General features: G+C 44.2%; 1 protein-coding gene across 2 annotated transcripts in view; it reads right to left on the reverse strand.

The window, feature by feature from the left end:
• Positions 1–16,003: 16,003 nt before the first annotated feature.
• The window catches only part of xylb (xylulokinase homolog (H. influenzae)), a 35,711-nt gene continuing 30,105 nt past the window's right edge, over positions 16,004–21,609 (reverse strand). For both annotated transcript variants that reach the window (XR_003974802.1, XM_030349359.1), the window contains one exon: positions 16,004–16,797. Coding sequence is in view for 1 of the 2 variants with exons in the window: in XM_030349359.1 (XP_030205219.1) it covers positions 16,735–16,797 (63 nt within the window). In the remaining variant the exon portion in view is untranslated. The remainder of the gene's footprint in view (positions 16,798–21,609) is intronic.

Consider the following 21,609-nt stretch of genomic DNA (forward strand, 5'->3'; position numbering starts at 1 on the left):
GAGGCTCACATGTCCTTGGCTGTCAACCCGGTATCATTTGATTTCGTCACTGAATATTAATCTATTGAATCGTGTCCCAGAGACTAGATTTTCTGACTTTTTTCGTGCTACAATGTAAAACCCATGTATTTTGAATGGGATTGTTTTCTGACTATTTTCATGCTGGACGAAAACATATATTAATATCAGACATCCATAGTAATTACTATTTAATCAAAACAAATTTTAAAAGATCAGAGGTAGAATTAGGTGACCTGGTGCTACTTGATTAGCACCGGGGCTAATCATACATTTCACACTATTTTCCATTAGAGGATCCTCAACCTCAATATTTCATATGTGAAATGGACGGTATCCACACTCAATAGTAAGAACGTTATTAACTCTATATATTAAGTAAGGTTCAGTGGGTAGTTATCATCATTTCGTAGGGATGCTCCGATTTACAACTAGTTACATTTGGGTACTTGCCGATACCGAGTAGCAATATGTGCACTAGCACTAGTAAAACCATTACAGTTTAAAGAGGCTTTAAACCCACTGACAGAGGGAATTCGAATAAAATGAGATTAAAAAAATCAGTTTTGGGCTAAGAGTTCTAGGAAGGAGGGAGGCGTGTTATCGGCATGGTTACGGCCCACGGCAACTTTAGGATACTTTCTTAATGCCGCCTTTGTGCATAAGTATGTAGCGGTATACTAAAGGTGACCGGGAATCCTAACCCTCGGACGCGGGTATTAAATGAATCTCTGCTCAGACGGGGCTTCACCGCCCACACACCGTAGCGGTATATAATAAGTTTCCCTCGGATGCTACAGTCCAACACTGCCCAGGCTCCACATGTCTCCACAAGTCTACAAATACCACGGTGCTAGAGTTTGCAGGCAGTGCCTGCAAACTCTGAGTAGCAAACCCAGATGTATATATATATTTTTGAAAGTCACGCATGGAAATGTGCATAAAAAAATTGATGCATTGAGATGCACCCCTAATAAAATGGTGCAAATAGATGATCCAATAACCAAGATAATGCTGCTGATGCGTAGCTAAGGACCTAAAAAGCCGCAGTACTTACAAACATTGCAATCATACAGCTAGCAAGACTAGGATGGTGGAAGATGTGATTTCTATAGTGTTAATGTAACTCAGTTTCACTTCTGGAATAGCCACATCCGGTCCGACAGGAAGTACTAACAAATAAAGACAGCTCAATAAAATAAAAGCCTTGGCATAAAAACAGCGACGAATAGGGCCCAGAACAGTGGGTTCACACCAAAAGCGAAGGCGTGGTGAGAGTAGATACAGAATTCCAATCAGGCGGTTGGTTTGAATGGTTTGAAGACTTTTTTTAAGCATATTGGTGGAGGAGGCACTCTCTTGTTAAAGGTCCCATGGCATTAAAATCTCACATTATGAGATTTTCTAACATTAATATGAGTTCCCCTAGTCTGCCCATGGTCCCCCAATGGCTAAAACTGGCGTTTGTTGTAAAACGAGCACTAAGTATCCTGCTCGCCTTTGAAAAAATGGAAACTCAGGCGCGCTGATTTGGAATGTGGCCCCATATGTCGTCATAAGGGGCCAAGCTACCTCCCCCTTCTATGCCTTGCCCGCCCAGAGAATTTGGCCAGCCAATGAGACAATGAACTACGACCGTGCGAGCGCCACATGTGTGTGTATGTGTGATAACACACACTAACGCAAGTGTTGTACACTTCTTTGAGGCATGGCGCTGCCCGCTGCCGAGGCGGTGGTGCCTCGGCAGCGGGCAACGGGCAACGGGCAGCGACGAGGCGGTTGTGCCTCGGCAGGGTGGCTCCGGCGGGAGTCAATCGCGGGCAACAATCCCATTCTCCTCCATGTCGCGGTTCAGTCTACTTTAGATTGATGTGGAAGCTGAAGAACCAGAGACGCACACAGCTTTGGCCGTGATAATATATGTTATATGATATAGATATCTATTTATAGTAATATATTATTTAGATATAGAGCTCCAGGACTCCCGCCGGAGGACCCGGAGTGTTCTAGAATATTTACAGAACATGGCCAAAGGCTGTGTGCGCCTCGCCATTTCGATACAACCACTCCAGACAGAGCGCATGGTACCCTGTCAGCAAGCTGCTCAGGGCCACACCCCCACCCTCCTCCTTGACCCGCCTCTCTCCTCCTCATTTGCACTAAAGCTACAGACACTGAAATGGCGCGTTTGGGGAAAGCTCAATGTGCAACTGGCTCGAAGTGGCTGTAATTCTGCACAACGGCTGGATTTCGGGGACGTCTTAAAATACTGTGTTAGGGGCCCACTAATATCTATATTAAAGCATCCATAAAGTAGTATGCCATGGAACCTTTAACAACAACGTTTCCTTTCATCAATTCATTCTCAACCATGGCCAAGATAATCACCACTACCACCAGTCTTAATTTAGGACCAGAGACGTCGGAGAACCTAAAGGTTTTGTTTATGGGTTCATAATATCATCCTTGCAGCACCAGGCTTTTGGCCATGATATAATTTATTATATAATATGATATACTATAGGGCTCCAGGAGTCCGCAAACAGCAACAATCCCTTTTTCAAATCAAGACAGGAGTAGCAGGGTGGAGTCAAAAGTAATTGGCAATCCAAATCAAACAGAAAAGCACATCACTCCACCAACTGACCTACAGAATGTAGATAAAAGCAAACAGAAATACCAGAAACTTAAAATCAGGATCCCTTACACCAGCCTACTGGCTGGGAGGGGCTTCAAAGCTGAAAGTAACTAGTTGAAGAACACATTTAAGAAGCTATACTCACGGAGTGCAGTGACTCCCCCCCCCCCCCCCCCTCTAGCTCTCCAACAACCCTGGCACCCAGCGGTGGGTAGGCGGGTGAGGGAAGAGTCATTGACAGAGGGCACACCCAGAGAAATAAGAAGGTCAGGGAGGAGAGAAGGAAATCGAAAAAGGTCAGAAAATACATGACCAAATGGAAGGGGCGAGAGAGAAAGAGAGCAAGAGAGAGATCATTAGGGATTGTATAACACTACCCACCTGCTCTCGCTCTCTCAGACACACACACACACACACACACAAACACCACACACACATCATTTTAGGACAGACCAGAGGGGTTCGGCTCTTCAGCCTTCGGCCCCCAGTGTAAATCAATAAATTAGGACAACGTTAATTGGTCCAATTAATGCATATGCTAATTACTAATCTGGGCGTTGATTAGCAGAGGTTACAGGAGGTTGCACAAGGGAAGAAAAAGGAACAGGGATTAATTAGGGGCATGATGTCGAATTCAGCCACACATATCTGTCCATTTATACACACTCACACACACAACCCTGTGTGGAAACAAACCTGTCTTGCTGGGCCCGGGGAGGTTAATTAAAACAGATCATTATGGGTTGATTAATTAATAAACACAGAGACGAGCCTGACTGACAGCCCAACATCAGGGAGAACAGCTCCCCACAGACGGAGAGGCTGAGAGGCAGAGCAAGAGAAGCCTGGAGAAAGGGTGAGAAACAGGGAGAAAAAGGACTACGAAATAAGGAAAAAGGTGTGAAGGCGTCATGGATGAAGAGAGGGAGAAACTGATAGAAGGAGAGGAAGACATGCAGAGGGAAACAGACACAGAAAGGCAAGGTCAACTCAATTTGATTCTGAATTTAAAATTTAAAGGCTTATTAATATGGGTTAGGGTTGATAATTCAGATGTACGACTAGAATAGGGTTACATGCCTGTATGTTAAAAATACCCTTATTATTCTCACACCCTTCAAAAACATTATTTTGGTATCACGTCGCTTTAAGAAAGGAGAAAGGGATTGTACTCCCGGAGCTGAGCTGCCGGGCTGCTTTTGTGGACCGCTGGTCCACAAAATCTTACGCTCTGATTGGAGGTTACCATATAATGTAGAGTGGATTTATTTTTTTACCACAATACAAGTCATTCATCCCGTTTGATTCTATAATCTGATCGAGTCTGGTAAAGTTCGCTTTGATGGTAAATGTTTTTTATGTTTGATGGTGTGTGTTGTCAAAGTTTGTATTCCATCATCCTTGTTTGTTGGTCTGTACTAAGTACTGCCAGCATGATCCTGTGTGTATGCCTTTGACTTTGATGCCTATTTTGATCAAGTACCTGTGTGACAGTCCCTGTATCCCTGCAGTCCCTTGTAAAGTGTGGAACACACTGGCCATCTGAAACGTTTGGGGAGACTCGGACGAGTTTGGGCCAAATCTGCTACTTGCAAAAGCATGCTCCCAAAAAAATAGTTCCTCAGTAAATCATTGCTCCAAATCTATTTTTAATAATGTGATTGTCACAAGAACTATGTATAATTTCTGTAGGCTCTCCGACTATTTTGTCTGTTGAAATCAAATTTTGGATGATGGTGGCGATTCTAGTTGAGATTAACGTGTCATGCAATGTTGGGGCAGGGCAGCTCAGCGACCTCCGTATGTTTATCGCATAACCCTGCAGGCTGCATTAGGAATTGCAATCCGCACTAAAAGACGCCTATATGGTCATAAAGTCTGCCCCTTGGTCACATTCTACAACTGTTGTTGTTTTAACTCAAATTATTCCGCCAGTATCTTTCGTCGTGTCTAAATCAGAGTCAGATATGGCAAGTGGTGTTGTACCTGTAATTAACAGTGTTGAGTTTCTGTTAAAAAAAATTTGAGAGGTTAGAATTGGAAGAGAAGTTAGCCATCAGACAACGGGCATGAGTGATGTGAAGCATATATATATATATATATATATATATATATATATATATATATATATATATATATATATATATATATGCTTCACATCGCTCACACGTAACTATATATTATATATGTATATATATATATATAATATGTAATACAATATTATGTATGTATATATATATGCATATAAAAAAACATATACATTTTGAGTGTGGTCACACGCTAGTAGTTTCTGCCCCACTGAAATTTAGGGTCAACGCATGCTACTGTGTATAAAAGTAGTTCCTGTATGGCTGTACTTATTTCCTTACTGTTGTGCTTGAATGGCTGTAGTTCATTTCTGACTGTATTTCATGTAGGAGAATAGTTCCTGTATGGCAGTAGTTATTTTATGACTGTTTCTGTATGGCTGTAGTTCAATTCTGACTGTAGTTCCTGTATCACTGTAGTTCCTATGTAACTGTAGTTCCTGTATGGCTGCAGTTCCTTTATGAATGTAACCTGTGTATTACAGCACCAGATATTGCCCAAATTCAGATTGAGAGCCAACTAATTAGCTGGCATCCGTCAGAGCAGCCGCCACCAGTACACATCTATGCTGCCTTCTTTTTTAACGTGTGGGTGCATGCGTGCATGCGTGTTGAAGGTTCCTTGGAAACCATTTTTCCCCAATTGGCTTCTGAACAGAGAGCTGACGGTGACCTTTACAGAGGGGCCACAGGAGGGAACACTAATGTCTCTCATGCATGCATCATGTCATCACGAGCACATTCTGCTGCTCCTTACCTCAGATTACCTCGCCCTTCCTCTTGTCTCAATCCACTTCCCTCCCGACATCCTGACCGTGGGATATTGCTGGAATACTGTGGCTCTTACCTTTGACCGACACACGGCGTGGGGGCGGATATAAGCTAAGACTGCCGTTTTGCTCCCCAAGTTTTCGTTCGAGAGACCTTGGACATGATGGAGGGAGAGGTGGCTCCTCCTTATCTGGCTGGCTCTTTCCAGTTTGGTACTCTAGTTAAGTTTAGGATTTGGTGCCCCCTTCCCCCACAGAGGTTTAGGTCGTTTTAAAGGATATCAGGGGGTTGGCCCCAATGGGCAAAGAACGATAAATTTGTTGGGCCCCGATTTTTTTTCCGGACCCATTTGGGGTCGCCACCTCACGCCGAAGACCCCAAACGTACCCCTCTTCCCCACCCAGTCGTTTTACAGTTAAAATACAGCCAAAGAACATCCACTCCAGAATGGTTTCAAGACAAATATATATTTTTCAAAATTGTAAATTCAAATTAAAGTGGGGCCAATTAAAAAAAGGTGTTTAATCTAAAACATTTCCCCTTTTCAGAGAACATTAGGAACCTCGATTAGGCTAAAGAAGTATTATTTTTCCATTCAACAATGTGGGTGCAGGTTTGAAAATATTCTGAAAAAAGTCAAGTCACTTCTATGTTTTGCTTCAACAACATGTTTTGAAACATGTTATCATATGATGACATACCTTTTTGTTGGGCTATCCTTTCCTCCTCCACTTTTCTTTTCAATTTTTTATAAATTAGTCACCTGAAAGCTTGGAACTTTTCATTGTGGAAAACGTTGTGAGCATAAAATGAGGAAGGGCGCCCGGCCAAATTTGCCTTTATTTTATTTTTTCCTTTGAGGGCGACCGGCCTCCACCCTCCCCTCCTCCACCCTCCACCCCAGAGGATGACTCTCCAAAGGAGACCTTCTATAAAGCTAAACCCTTTAGAGAGGGAGAGAGAGAGAGAGAGAGAGAGAGAGAGAGAGAGAGAGAGAGAGAGAGAGAGAGAGAGAGAGAGAGAGAGAGAGAGAGAGAGAGAGAGAGAGAGAGAGAGAGAGAGAGAGAGAGCGAGAGTGAGAATGACTGTAGTCCCCGAATGACTGTAGTCCCTGAATGACTCCTGTCTGACTAATCCTTGCATGACTTTAGCTCTGTAGAGAGGGAAAGAGGACAAAAAAAGAGGCAGACAGTCAGATATTTGCGAAAGCTTTCATCACAGCTTCGGCCTTCATTGGACTCACTGAACCAGCCAACGAACCATGTACCCTCTGTCTTTGATTCTTTTCCAGGAATCCTTCCTGAGATTCCTGGGGACCTGCTAAGATTCCGTGAGGGGTGCAGAGATCCTTGGCCCTTAGGTCGCACAGTATCCACGGCCATTTCTGCATTCCGAAGCAGATTCAATCAATAGAATATGAAGTCATGGTCAGAGGCGGACAGAGTACACAGCTTCCTTACTTGAGTAAAAGTACAGATACCCCTTGCTAAATTTTACTTAAGTACAAGTAAAAGTACTCAGTCAGATGTCTACTTAAGTAAAAGTACTGAAGTACTTGTTTTTAAAAGTACTTGAGTATCAAGAGTACAAGAGTATTTTTTCTAAATATTGCATTACTACTGCCACAGTGCTTACATTTATGTATAGAAACGTCCTACTTGGAGTTATGAAAAATGTTAACACCTTGGAGAATGTAAAAGGAATTGAAAGTAAAATCAAGTAATTTTCATCTTTTTACCATGGCAATAGCACAATAGTATACAGTATAACAGTATACTCAAGAACATAAAAACAATTGCTCAGCTTACATAAATATGCAATATCAGAAAAGAAAATTCAGCTAACAATTCTATGTATGTGTGAGTTTCTCCGTTTTTTTATCAATCAAATCAACAATCGTCTCTCATCTAATTCGGACCATGGAGTTGGCGGAAAGCGAAGGTGATTGCTGATAGGCTGAAGGCTGTCCTAATCAGTTTGAGAGGGAATCACGTTTGAGAGGGAAACAACAAATTGAGGGTTTCCGTGATTTTTCTTTTCTCCTTTTCTTTTTTATTTTTCAGAAGGAGTAACGGGTACTCACGGTTATGGATAGAAATGTAACGGAGTAAAGAGTACAATATTTGCCTCTCAAATGTACTTGAGTAAAGTCATGAGTACTCCCAAAAAATGATACTCGAGTAAAGTACAGATCCCTCAAAATTTTACTTAAGTACTGTACTCAAGTTAATGTACTCCGTTACTGTCCGGCTCTGGTCATGGTACAGACGTTCTACAACATCCAAGCAGTGCAGAAGGTGCTAGGACACCAAGGTAGAGTTTTCCCGCCGCGGAAGGGGAAATCAATGCTCACCAGGTAAACGCCTCAAAAGAAACAAATCGATATGGAGCAAACGCACGGCGGTGAAGAGAACCGAAGATTAAAACAGAGCGATAGGAGAGAGAGCCACGCAGAGATTGAGGAGGCAAAGGTGGGAGCAAAGGATGGTGGAAGGGGAGAGGAGGGTGGGGTGGGGTGGAGGACAAATATTCTTAAAAGTGTGAAGTGAGGGGATGAGAGTGGGGCAAACAGTTTGGAGAGTGGATTGAGAAAAGGCTCACGAAATGGAATTGAAGAAGAAGGGAAAGCATAGAAAAGAAGGGAAGAGAATGAATGAGGAGACTGTGGATGAGTAAAAGGTGAGAGAGGGAGGGAGAGGGACCAGAGCAGGTTGAATAATGAGAGTGTGGTAGGTGGGAGCTCATAGACAGACTAACAATTTGAGGAAAAGCAAGACGAAAGAGCAGGGATTCTTTCCTTCACTAATGAGGGTCAACACGAGAGAACAACGATAATCGTATTCATAGTGAGAGGAAGAAAGAGTGCGGGAGAAAGAACAAAAAGAATGGAAAGGAGGTCTCCTCACTTACCCTCTCCTTTTAGCGTGACAACATGACAATGACAGTCGTTACATCAGGGCCCCGGCTCCAGTAAGCAGTCATCGGCCCTTGGACCTGCTGTCCTCGGCCTTCAAATCAGACCCGGGTTTAAGGGCTTCTCAGCAAGGCCGTCCATTGCCATGCCGCCGGGGACCTCGTAAACAATTTACACCTATATTGCTGTACAGCAATAAAGTAGCATATCTTTATCCCTGTACTGCAACAACGTACCACATCTGTATCACTACACCGCAGCAGCAGCTATATTGCTGTACTGTGGTAAAGTTCATTTACTTTATCACTATACTGCCATAAAGTACCACACCAGTTTCGCTGTACTATGGTAAAGTTCCAAGACTTTATCATTAAACTGCCATAAATTACCACACCTGTTTTGCTGTACTGTGGTAAAATACCACAACTTTATCACTATACTGTACCCCATCTGTGATTCACTAACATATCTATCCCACTGTACTGTGATACAGTACATCATCTATATCACTGGACTGTGATAAAGTACCATATATATCCCACTGTACTGTGATACAGTACCCCATCTGTATCACTGGACTGTGATAAAGTACCATATCTGTATCACTGTACTGTGATTCCCTACCATGTCTGTACCACTGTACTGTGATACAGTACCAAATCTGTACCACTGTACTTTGATTCACTACCATGTCTGTACCACTGTACTGTGATACAGTACCCAATCTGTACCACTGTACTGTGATTCACTACCATGTCTGTGTACCACTGTACTGTGATACAGCACCCAATCTGTATCCCTGTACTGGGATAAAGTACCATATCTGTATTTACTGTGATACAGTACAATATCTGCATTGCTGTACTGTGAAAAAGTACCAAATATGTACCACTCTACTGTGGTACCATATCTGTATCACTTTACTGTGATGTCGTCCCAAAGCGCTTGTACTCTGATATAGTATCACACCGTGTCACTTTAATGGGATTAATACCACATCTGTGTCACGTTACAGACACTGAACATATCCAAGAATTTTTATGTGTTTGTTTGATGAGTTATACTGAAAAGTTGCTACTCTCGGTAGTGCCTTGATACTAATGCACACAGGAGGGATGCTAACCCCATCCCAAAATATCCCAGATGTTGACGCTACAATACTACTATTCAGTAGCGTGCGGTGACCCTAAATTTCAGTGGGGCAGAAACTACTCGTCTATGACCACACCCACAATTTATGTTTTTTTTATATGTTGTACATTATATCCATATTTTGCATTGTATTATATCTTATTATATATATATATGATTGCTTCACATCACTCACACCCGTGGTACATAAATTACCTTGTCCTCTTTGCACACACTTGCTCGAAAAAGTAGACATGGGAAACAAAAAACAGTGTTTCTCTTTGAGCAACAACATAGCCATTCTTTCTTTTCTTACCATGCTCGAGAGAAAGTTCTGTTGTAAGTTTTCCCCCTATCCTTCGTTTGTTGGATAATGTTTGTGTCCGATCTGTCCAGGCCAGGTTGTTTGATGGCTAATTTCTCTTCCAATTCAAATTTCTCAAATGGTGTTTTTTTAACAGAAACTACAACACTGTTAATCACAGGTGCAACACCACTTGCCATATCTGCATCTGATATAGTAACGACGAAAGATACTGGCAAAATAATTGGAGTTAAACAACAACAGTTCTAGATTATGACCATGGGGCAGATTACTTTATGACCATATAGGCGCGGATTGCAATTCTTATTACAGCCTGCAGGGTTATGCGATAAACATAATGAGGAACACGGCCACTGAGCTACCCTGCACCAACATTGCATGACACGTTCAACTCAAGTAGAGTCGCCACCATCATCCAAAATGTGATGTCAACAGACCATACATTTTCGGAAAATCTACAGAAACTAGATAGTTAATGGGACCATCACGTTATTAAAAATAGACTTGTAGCAATGATTTACTGACAAACAATTTTTTTGGGAGCATTCTTTTGCAGGAAAGATGTTGATGTTCCCCTTAATGGCATACTGTGCCTCGGCTTTCAGGTGACTGGGCTGCAGAGCAGTGGTCGAATGGGATGTTCAGCTTGTTCATAATTGTCTAATCGGGTTTCAAACTCTCAAACTAAGGATAACCAGTACAAGGCATTATCCCATTGAGCCACTGACAAACCCTCATTCAAATGGTCAAAATGTCTATTGATAAGCACACATCATCCAGAAAACTCCAAGCAAACATTTCTCAAATGAATTAAGGGCTTTCTTAAAAGCAAATACCTGAAAAATCTTTGAGATTCTGGGGAAATACAATTTTTTGTCAAGAACACTAGCGGAAGAAATATAAATATAACAGAGTTCATTATGAAGGAAAAATGGTTAAAAAGAAGTTCCCCATAATTCTGTGTCTTGGCAGTCAGATTCTTGGAAACTAATGAGCCGGAATTTTGATTGCCTGAAAAAAACTCCAAGCACACATTTCACGAGAATTTAGGGCTTTCTTTAAAGAGTACAGATCGGAAAATTTGCACTGTTAATTGTATCCACCTAATGATAGCCGTAGTTATACAATAACAAAGACCAGGGTGAAAAAGATGCATCTGATTTTAGAGATTAATATGATGAAAGAAATTTGAGTCCAGGTCAATCTCGAGAAATAAGGCTAGTTCATAATCTTTTTAAATAGCACCACCTTTGGGTGCAGTACTACAATTTGGGTTTATTAGTAGTGGGGGGTATTGGTATCCACCTATTAATAGCCGTATGTTTTTTTATACAATAACAAAATGGTCATATAAGAAAAATGGGCTAACTGCTCCACCTTTATTGGCCAATATTTCTCAAATGGAACAAAGTAAAACAAATTCTGTTGGAAGATTTTCATCATCACATTCTTTGGTAAGATTACATCTCGTCAGATCTCTTAGGACCTATTTAAAATATAGTATATATAAAATATAGTATATATATAGTATCATTAGTTAAAACGCTATTTGGGTGACAAAATGTGATAATGCTCATTGTACTGTCATGAACAGCCCATGTTTCCATGAGCCATATACAGAGTGAAAATTGTGCATGTGTCCACTTTTTCATTGATAATTCACAGGTAAGTATTGAATTTCAATAATATATCTTTGTCATTTTGAGTTCTGACATAATATTGCGATGGAACCATAACTTTTTTAAATGGATTATTCAGAATGTGTTCACACCCCAATATGGCTGTAATATTTACTGCCTTCCAGTAAAGCAAATAGCCTACTGAAAGTGAATGACGGAAAATACAACTACATGCTAACTTTATACCCCTGCTCTTAGATTCTAGTCTGGTTCTGCACTTTTCTGATGGCTGTTGTCCAAAGCGCTGGGCACGTTTGAGATTTTGATTATTCTTTAGATTTAAAGTATAACAAAATACCTTACACAGAGTTGAATTTTTAAACTTTAATACACACAAAATAATCAGCTGGGTGTTGACTTCGTAGTAAAGGTTTACTATCTTGCAAAGTCGTTTTTATCACAAAATCGTACAAAATCATGAGCAACGATGCAAGATCATGAAATAAATAGTTAATTTGCGTTGGTATCACGGTTCTCGGCTCGTCGTCAGCTTGGCCTCTCCCACGCATTCAGAAACACAAGCTAATTAATTTGTTGTATTGTTGCCTTGTTTACTGTAATGGAACAATGCCAGTGCTCTTGAGCCACCATAGACCGTCTAATATCTTACCTATGATTACCTGCTCTTTGCCAACCACCCGATCTCAACACAACATGTACATGCTGGCGCAGTCCCCAGAGGCATCATGGGTCCCCAGAAAGTTTGTTGTATTTTGAAGATCGAGGGATGAATCGTTATCTTGATGTAGAAGCTGAATTTATTATTATCAAAACTTGAGAGCTAGCCTATTACAGTATCTATGATCTATCAATTGAGCTTACAGCAAATCCATACTCACTCTCCAAAAGGTCCCCAATGGGTTTAACAGTAAATAAAATAAGACAGGGATCCTCACATATTGCGTCTACTTTTACTTATGTTTATTGATTACTTTATATCTTCATAGTGACATGTCTGATCTATTTGATTACATGCCAAGATTTTGTGGGACTGTTGAAAGACAAAGGGTTTTCTCTGTATCCCATGTGCACACACAGACACACACAACACACACTCACACACACACACACACACACACACACGCTCACTCTCATTTGTCTTTTAATACGCCACCCCTGAAATAAAATAGTGTACACAAATGTATCTAAATTGCATGTTGTTGGCCGCCCACAATGCACAGCCCTAGAATCCCATCCTCCTAGCTTTGTTGTGCGCCTGGGACTGTGTTCCAGAGTCATTTCAGGACACTGCACACATACGCACACACAGACACACGTGACTAGTCTCTGCAGTGGCATTCTCCTCATTTGAACTCACACACTACATCCCCCAAACCTCCCCCCTTTCTCTCTGCCGCAGCTAACATACTTACACACATGCACGTACGCGCAAGCACACTAAGACACACACTCACAGTCCACACTCTCACTGTACTGTCAATTAAACAATCTATGGTCTCCCATGCATAAGGCACTTTGGAGAACAACTAACAAACCCACCTGAAAACAGACACACACACACACACACACACACACACACACACACACACACACACACACACACACACACACGCACACGCACACTCATTAAGGTAATGTTGTTTGCATGCAAGTATGTAACCTATGGATCATATAGAGCCGAGAATAATGACCGAAGAGGGGAAGGTGGAAGAAAGAGAAAGCGAGAGCGAGAGAGATGGACAGAGGGAGGATCAGAGAGCGAGGAACAGCGGGAGGGAGAGAGAGAGGAGAATGGGGAGAGGGACTGAGCAGATAACTGTCAATAAGAGACACGAGAGCGACGGCAGAGGCAGATAAATGAATACATGCATTCGAGGAGAAAGAGCTGGAAGAGTGCATTAGAGAGCCAGCATAAAATGTATTTTTACAGTGTGACGATAGATTGGTAAAGGTACAGACAAATCCGGCCCTTAAGACGAGAGCTGTTCTGACATTCACCTCATGCCGATATGCTGTGTGCATGCGACAGACGTGTGATACCGTGGAGTGTGTGTCCTATGATGGCTGGTTTAAGCGGCCTCACCTGACCTGCCTAGTACTCTGAGGCTGGGTGAGGCTGCACACCTGTTGCACATTGCGTAATCAGTGTGAATGGGTTGAACCAGCCATCTCCACACACTCCGGGAGAGATCTCCTGCATGGTAACATGGAGCAGCAGGTTCATCGTCGACAAACTTCTACAATAAACTGGCTTTCAACATCGCCAACCTGCTTCTTTTGTGTGGAGGAGCGCATTAAATCCCCCTAGGAGGAGTGTGGCAATGGACCTCGTTACAGATAGCTCTGGAAAAAGGGTGATGAGCACGAAATGGATCTGTCAGTTAGACACACACACACACAAAATGTAATAAAGTTTGGTTTGCCATGTTAAGTATTAGACACAGAAGATCCAGAGAGATTTAGGAGGCCTTGAACTGATGTGTTTGTGCATTATAAAAACACGTTATGCGTCCTTGTGTACAAAATGACACATTGTACCAGAAGAGGAAGACTGACAGTTAAGCCTTAAATCGTGTATGCACCAGCTAAAAAGTTAAAACATATGGACGGGAATCGTTACAACATATACAGACTATATGTGGGAATATATAATAACCCGATCAGATGGCTAGCTAGCTGCTTGGATGCCAAAGCAATTCCTTGTAAACTGACCAATTATTAATATTATTTGTATTAATACATTACGCTTCAATTTTTCTTTTTTAACCATAATAAACCTTTATTCTCTTTATTTTTCATTTGTGCAGGAAAAAATATGAGAACAATTATTGAATTCATAAGAAATACACAATATTTGTTTGTTTTACCGATCCTATCAAGATTTATTTGACGCAAATTATATAGATGGAGACTATACAGTTAAAATTGAATTCAGAATCATCCCTCAATGAACACACAATAACCCTTTAAATTTTTAGAGTTGAAATTTTTCTCTGCACTTGAAAATAAACCAACCAATCAACTTGCAGGTTATAATTACACAGACTACTGTCAGTTGATTGGTTGGTTCAACTGACCGGATGCCAACATGTTTCTGCAAAGGTCCAATTTGACTACTTAACATCCTAATTGAAAAAATAAAACAAATCAATAAAGAAAAGACTAATTATAATGAGTCCTTCACTGAGGTTATGGCAAGTTAGTTTTGCAAGAGAAAATTCACACTGACCAAAAACTTTTGCTCTTTTAATTTTGCATTCATTGAAATAAGATGAATTGCTTATGGATGTCGGCATTTTCAATATCAAATAGTGACCTATGAAAATGAGTTGACTGCATGAAAGATCACTGCAATGAAGACTGTAATGTCTTACTTTTTAATATATTGACTTTTATTTAATTTGTTTAAATCATTTCACCCTCATAGAAGATTTCTCCCTTCATGCACCAACATACATAACTGATTCCAATGGTCTAAAGGGCCTGAATGTACAGAACAGCGAAGATTTAGCTACTCCAATTGTGATGGTATAGTTGGATTGTGGGCAGCCTAACTTGCGATGAAAGCGTGTGCTGAATGACTAGATCTCCTGTTTCAAAGACAGACAGGAGAGTGGGTGGATCAGGCGACAGGCCTCAGTCTCATATGGGTGCTGGGTGGTGCTGAGGCCTCTGCTGTCTGTACACTTGAGACAGTCAAACTTCAATGTCAGTATAGAACTCAGGGAACTATACGATTCTTTATAAGCGTACTGTATTATCTGCAAACACGAATGAAGTAGAATTAACACAATTGATTGCCAACTATTGACTACTGTGTCTTTTGAGCTTCAACTTTAAGGGCTCGCTGACAGATAAAGTCCCAGCACACTTATAAGAACTCCTATGTTAAAACTGCGGTTGGAATTTACAATAAAATAATCCTGATAATAAACCTGTATTTGTACAGCATCTAAAACAAAAAATATAAAAAAGTAATCCTTAACTTTTTATAAAGTTTTGCTCTGCTTTACTGTCTGCTGTGGATGTGCTGTTGATAGTGTATGAGTTTATGTTTTGATGTAAGTCTCGTTTTTCTGTCACCTCCTTTAGAGACTTGTAAGCTTCCTGAATCAGAATCTGAACAACTCTTCAGTCAGGTTTAATTATGACCGTTGTTGGTACCCTAAAACTAAATAAAACAACGATTTTGTCTTGTTATGTGATTGGGTTTTTATCTTAAAGTTTGAATAAAAAACTAAAGATAGAAACGTAAGATGCTGCAGGTATGCATTTAGGGTTTCAATGAGCCAAAACAGAAGAGAACTGAAGAAAGCAACATTCTGAAACTAAACAACACCAAAACATACAAACTCCCAATCTGCTCCCTCCCGCCCTGCATTTCAGAGGTTAAAATTAAACTCTAAGTATAGTTCTTTAATATTAAATTCATAGCACCTTCAAGAAGAGAGACAGGAGGCAGTGACAGTCGACCAAAACTTAAATCAAAATGTTGTCTTTATCTTGGTGTCTCAAACATGGAAAGTAATTAATAATAAGCAAAACTATTTCAGACATGATCTTCCTGAAGGTTCCCATTAATTGAAGAACCAACTGAGATTACTAATCTAATTACGGGCACAATCGCAGCTGGCAGCAACAACAACTGAACACAGAAATAATTTGAGGTTTCTTGACTTGTGTGACAAAGCTGATACAGACTGGTGGGTAATTAATGCTTAATTTAATCAGTGAAAATAAGAAAAATAGAAGAATATCAAAAGCTACCACTAATTAATAGGAAAGAAACACAAAAGTTAATCTAAAGAAACAAGCAATTGTAATTCAGTCACTAGTGTCTGTTCCTGTAGCAACTCAACCAATCACAAACGGAATACATCTTCAGATTCTCTTACTCCATGGCCAATCACCTCTCTGGTATATTTCAATGTTTCAAGGTCATGTACCTTTTGACATTTTGACTCACTCAGAAGACTATACATACCATTTGATGGATGCTTTTACAGAAGGGTCTTACAATACCGTGAGTGCATTCATTATACATTCTGAGCATGGGTGGGTCCCAGTAGGGATTTCAGTTCAGCTCTGACCTAAAATCAACTCCTACAATCATCACCAGAACTTGAGTCTCAAAAATTACACGATGCTTTACAAATCCTAGACGCCAATCAGGTGTTATAGGAAGACGTATGTGATTGACAGAGCTAATACTAGTTTTCCTGTAGGATTCTGTCCTCCAGCTCAGCGTAGCGCTTCAGCATCTGATTGTAGACCTGGAAGAAACCCACACAAAAACATTATTATAGGCATATTAACTGCTCTCTCTCTCTCTCTCTCTCTCTCTCTCTCTCTCTCTCTCTCTCTCTCTCTCTCTCTCTCTCTCTCTCTCTCTCTCTCTCTCTCTCTCTCTCTCTCTCTCTCTCTCTCTCTCTCTCTCTCTCTCCCTCCCTCCCTCCCTCCCTCCCTCTCTCTCCATACAAGTGGTTTAATGAGAATCATTTCTGAAAGTAGGACAACCTCTCTGAGTCTCTGAGTACATGTGTCTATGGATATGTGTGTGTCCACCATTATATGTGTCTGTGGATGCGTGTTTGTTACAAAAATCACACGCATACAATATGTGTATGTGTTAGTCTGTTCATCGTAGTTTGTATGTTTGTATGCGTCAAAGTGTGCATGTGTATCTTACTCTGTGTCAGTGTGTGTGCCAAAGCATGTGCACGTGTGTGTCCATATTTGCCTATGTCTGTTAATATGTGGATGTATGTATAACTGATGGATGTAGTTATTCATCTGTGCGTTTGGATGTGTGTGTGCATACATTCATTGCGTCTTCATGCATCCTGCTATATATATATATGTAATTGTAGCACACAATTCTTCCCTTGAGTCTTCCTGTCATGTGTTCTTTAAACCCCCCCCCCCCCCTCATCTTAACATTCAACCCACATCCTCGAGACGAGCAGCGAGGCGCGCAGCTGACCTGATTTTCACAGTATTGTGTTTAAGTCTTCCATTCCCCGCGGGGCTGAAGCGGCGACCGCCGCGCTCAGGCTGCTAGCGACTCTACTTCCATATTGTTCTATCATGTCATCTTGCCCAATGGGTAGATCATGGATACCCCAAACAAAGCTTTTTTTCTTAAATATATATATATACATATTCATCTAAGTTCAACAATCTCTTATGTCCCCAAGGGGAAAGTTGTTTTGCAGGAGGAGAATACATTACTGTACTGTATGCATCACACAGGTAGCATAACAAGAAACAGGCATTTATTATATATATATATATATATATATATATATATATATATATATATATATATATATATATATATATATATATATATATATATATACACACATATTATCTATATATATATATATGAAATTATTCGTGCGGTAATGATAGGACAATGAATGACATGTTGCACAGTAGGATCACTGGTGGGGAATCAGAATCACGAATGAATGATGTTTACCACTGCCATTGTTATCCTGTGTGTGTGTGTTGTGGCAACCCGGGCCCAACACCTCGGGCCAGGCGGCCCAGGGGAGATGTGGTGGATGGCATATACCGCCGATAACCACCAGTCGGCGCCAGAGAGCGTCCAGTGCGTCACCCTAATCGGCCCAATGGAGAACACCTGCGGCGGAGGACGCAGAAGACCAGGTACCCCTTCAAAAGGCGGTGACATTTTGTCTTAGGGGGAGAACTGGGAGTCCGAGCGGAGCAGGGAACCTCCAGGACCCGATACGGACGGGTAGAAGGGTCAATCTAGCGGACCTTCCCCCAGCGGTCCCGAGGGAACCCGCACGCCCGGACGACGTACGCCAACACGGAACGCACTGCTGGAAGAGCGCTACCGACGGGAGTGACCTCCCTCTCCATGGACGAGACCGGCCCGGCCATAGAGACAATCACCTGGACTCTACTGTGGCTCACCGAGTCAGTATGATTTTTGCTTTCCCTGCGTTGGGCACAGACCCACGCGGTTTTCCGTTGTTCAATGAATAAACGCCTAATTGGGGTTTGAACGGACCTTGGCGTATGGTGATTTCCTGAGTGAGAGAGACATTCCTGGGGCCGTGTCGTCACATATGGTGGAGAATGCGGGCAGCCTGACCACGCTACGGACCACTCAGGTTTACCAACCCACCCGCCAATGCAGAACCCGGATGGAGCCGCCGCCGCAGCCACCACCCAGCGTCAGCAGCGGGACCAAGCCCTGGCAGCCGACAGGGTTTTAATAGACAACTCCGTCCGTCAGCTCCCGCCAGACGCCCGAAGAACCCTCGCCACCAACCACCCCGACACGATAGATGAGCTGGTCCGGCAACTGGAGAACTGGCAGGTGGCTCAACAGCTGAGTTTTAGCGTCCCGAACCCCTCGCGGCCCACCGAGACGCATCGGGACCGACGAGGACCGAATCCTTTGCCACGAGCACCCACACCGAGACCGCCGACCCTCTCCCGGGAGCCCCAAGAGGATAGACAGGGCTTCAACTACGGACGGACAGGACACCCAGCCCGACAGTGTCCCAGAAACCGGGACGTATCAATGCCGTCGGCCCGGCCTGACCACCTGTTGGGCGCATCAGAAGCCCGGGGCCCCAACCCTCCCAGTGCAAGTAGGGAATAAGGACACTCGGGCCCTCTTTGATACCGGCAGTGTCGTGACCCTCCTACGCCCGACCTAGCTGGGGGACGGCGAGGGGGGCCCATAGAGGTCGCCTGTGTGCACGGGGACACCCGCACACACGAGACCTGCCATGTGGTAGTGCGGACCTCCCGAGGGATGTATACGGCACGGGCCGGGATTGAACCGCGAACAGAGTTACCGACCACTGCGGGGTCCGCCACGACGGCACGAACGAACCGGCAGACCCACTTATGGGGCTAGGGTGGTCCACTCAACCCCAGCAGAATCGTCTACAGAGGACGACGGACCCAAGGGAGATGGCCCCACCCCAGCGGGCAACCCCAGGCCACTCGATGGGAGGAACCCCCTCGGGACCCCCCCTGGACACTCCGGATACCCTGACAGCCACCGAGCAGACCGGCCCACCAGGAGAAGCTGAGAGCTCCCCTCTCACCGAGTTCTCAGATTTTTTTCGACGGGGGGGGGGAGGACTGAACAGGAGCTGATGCTCCTGTTCAGTGGGGTAGGGATAGCCAGGGAGGTACTCACAGACTACGGATCCTGTTTTATGTCACAGGTGATCAAAGAACTGCTATCCTCCATGAAAAGCAGCTCCGGACATCGGTGTACCACCCCCAGACTGACGGGCTCGTGGAACGTTTTAACAATACACTAAAACAAATGCTCAAGAAGGCCATGGTCACCGACGGGAAACATTGGGACCAGCTCCTGCCCCACGTCCTGTTCGCAGTCCGTGAAGTGCCCCAAGCCTCCACGGGTTTCTCCCCCTTCGAGCTGCTGTACGGGAGAAGACCAAGGGGACTCCTCGACCTCGCCAAGGAGGCGTGGGATAGTTGGCCATCCCCTCATCCCACTATGGTGGACCACGTGGAGCAGGTGAGGGACCACATGGCGCAGGTCTGGCCCATCGTCCGGAACCATCTCCGACAGGCCCAGCAAGCTCAAGCCCGGGTCTACAACCGGGGAGCCCAGCTACGCATATTTTTGCCCGGCGACCTGGTCCTGGTACTCATACCAACGGCAGAGTGCAAGTTCTTGGCCAAGTGGCAGGGGCCCTACGAGGTGGTCGACAGGGTGAGGGAGGTGAACTACAGGGTACAGCAGCCCGGGAGATGCAAACCCACCCAACTCTACCACATCAACCTGCCGAAGCAGTGGCGGACTGGAGCTAACCCACCGGCACAGGCATCCCTGGTTCTGGACGCCCGACGCGACATACCGGTAGTTCCCTCGGGAGAAGACCTCAGCCCAGCCCAGAAGCAAGACCTCGAGGAAGTCATCCTACAGCACCAGGATGTCTTCTCAGAAGTACCCGGGAGGACCACATTTGCCCAACACGACATTGAGACGGCGCCAGGCGTCACGGTGCACGTCCCCTCCTACCGGGTCCCGGAAGCCCGTAGGAATTCGATCCGGGAGGAGGTCGCCAGAATGCTCCAGCTCTGAGTCATCGAGGAGTCACGCAGCGCCTGGTCCAGCCCTGTTGTCCTGGTCCCCAAACCCAATGGGACTTTTACGACTTCCGGAGACTCAATGAGGTCTCGGACTTTGACGCCTACCCCATGCCCATCCCCTAAATGACCTGACCCGGAAGGCCCTGCCAGACCGGGTAACGTGGTCGGAGGCGGCCGAGAGAGCATTCGGTGACTTCAGACAAGCCCTCTGCTCGGAGCCCGTCCTGATAACCCCTGATTTTTCTCTGCCCCTGATATTCCACACGACGCATCTGAAATGGGTCTGGGAGCGGTACTCTCCCAGGTCCGGGTGGGAGAGGAACACCCAGTGACCTACATCAGCAGAAAGTTCCTCCCCAACGAGATGAACTATTCTACTGTGGAGAAAGAGGCCCTGGCCATCAAGTGGGCCCTGGACAAGCTGAGGTACTATCTCCTGGGCCGGGAGTTCACGCTCGTCACCGATCATGCCCCACTCAAGTGGATGGCCAGAGCGAAGGACTCGAAGTTTCTGGCCCTCCAGGATTTGAGGTTCCAGGTGGACCACAGGCCGGGCAGGGAACACGCCAACGCCGACGCTCTGTCCCGCCGAGATGCTTGTCTCTGGTCAGTCAGAGACAACCCGAGGCTTCAACCAGCGGTGGAGGAGTGTGGCAACCCGGTCCCAACACATCGGGCCAGGCGGCCCAGGGGAGAGGTGGTGGATGGCATATACCGCCGATAACCACCAGTCGGCGCCAGAGAGCGTCCAGTGATTCACCCTAACCGGGTGGAGAACACCTGCGGCAGAGGACGCGGAAGACCAGGTACCCCTTCAAAAGGCGGTGACATGTTCTCTTACTGGGAGTCCGATCGGAGCAGGGAACCTCCAGGACCCGATACAGACGGGTAGACGGTTGGATCTAGCGGACCTTCCCCCAGCGGCCCCGAGGGAACCCGCACGCCCAGACGACGTAGGCCAACAC

The sequence above is a fragment of the Gadus morhua genome, chromosome 23 (genome assembly GCF_902167405.1).
Source record: "Gadus morhua chromosome 23, gadMor3.0, whole genome shotgun sequence".
NCBI classification, from domain to species: domain Eukaryota; kingdom Metazoa; phylum Chordata; class Actinopteri; order Gadiformes; family Gadidae; genus Gadus; species Gadus morhua.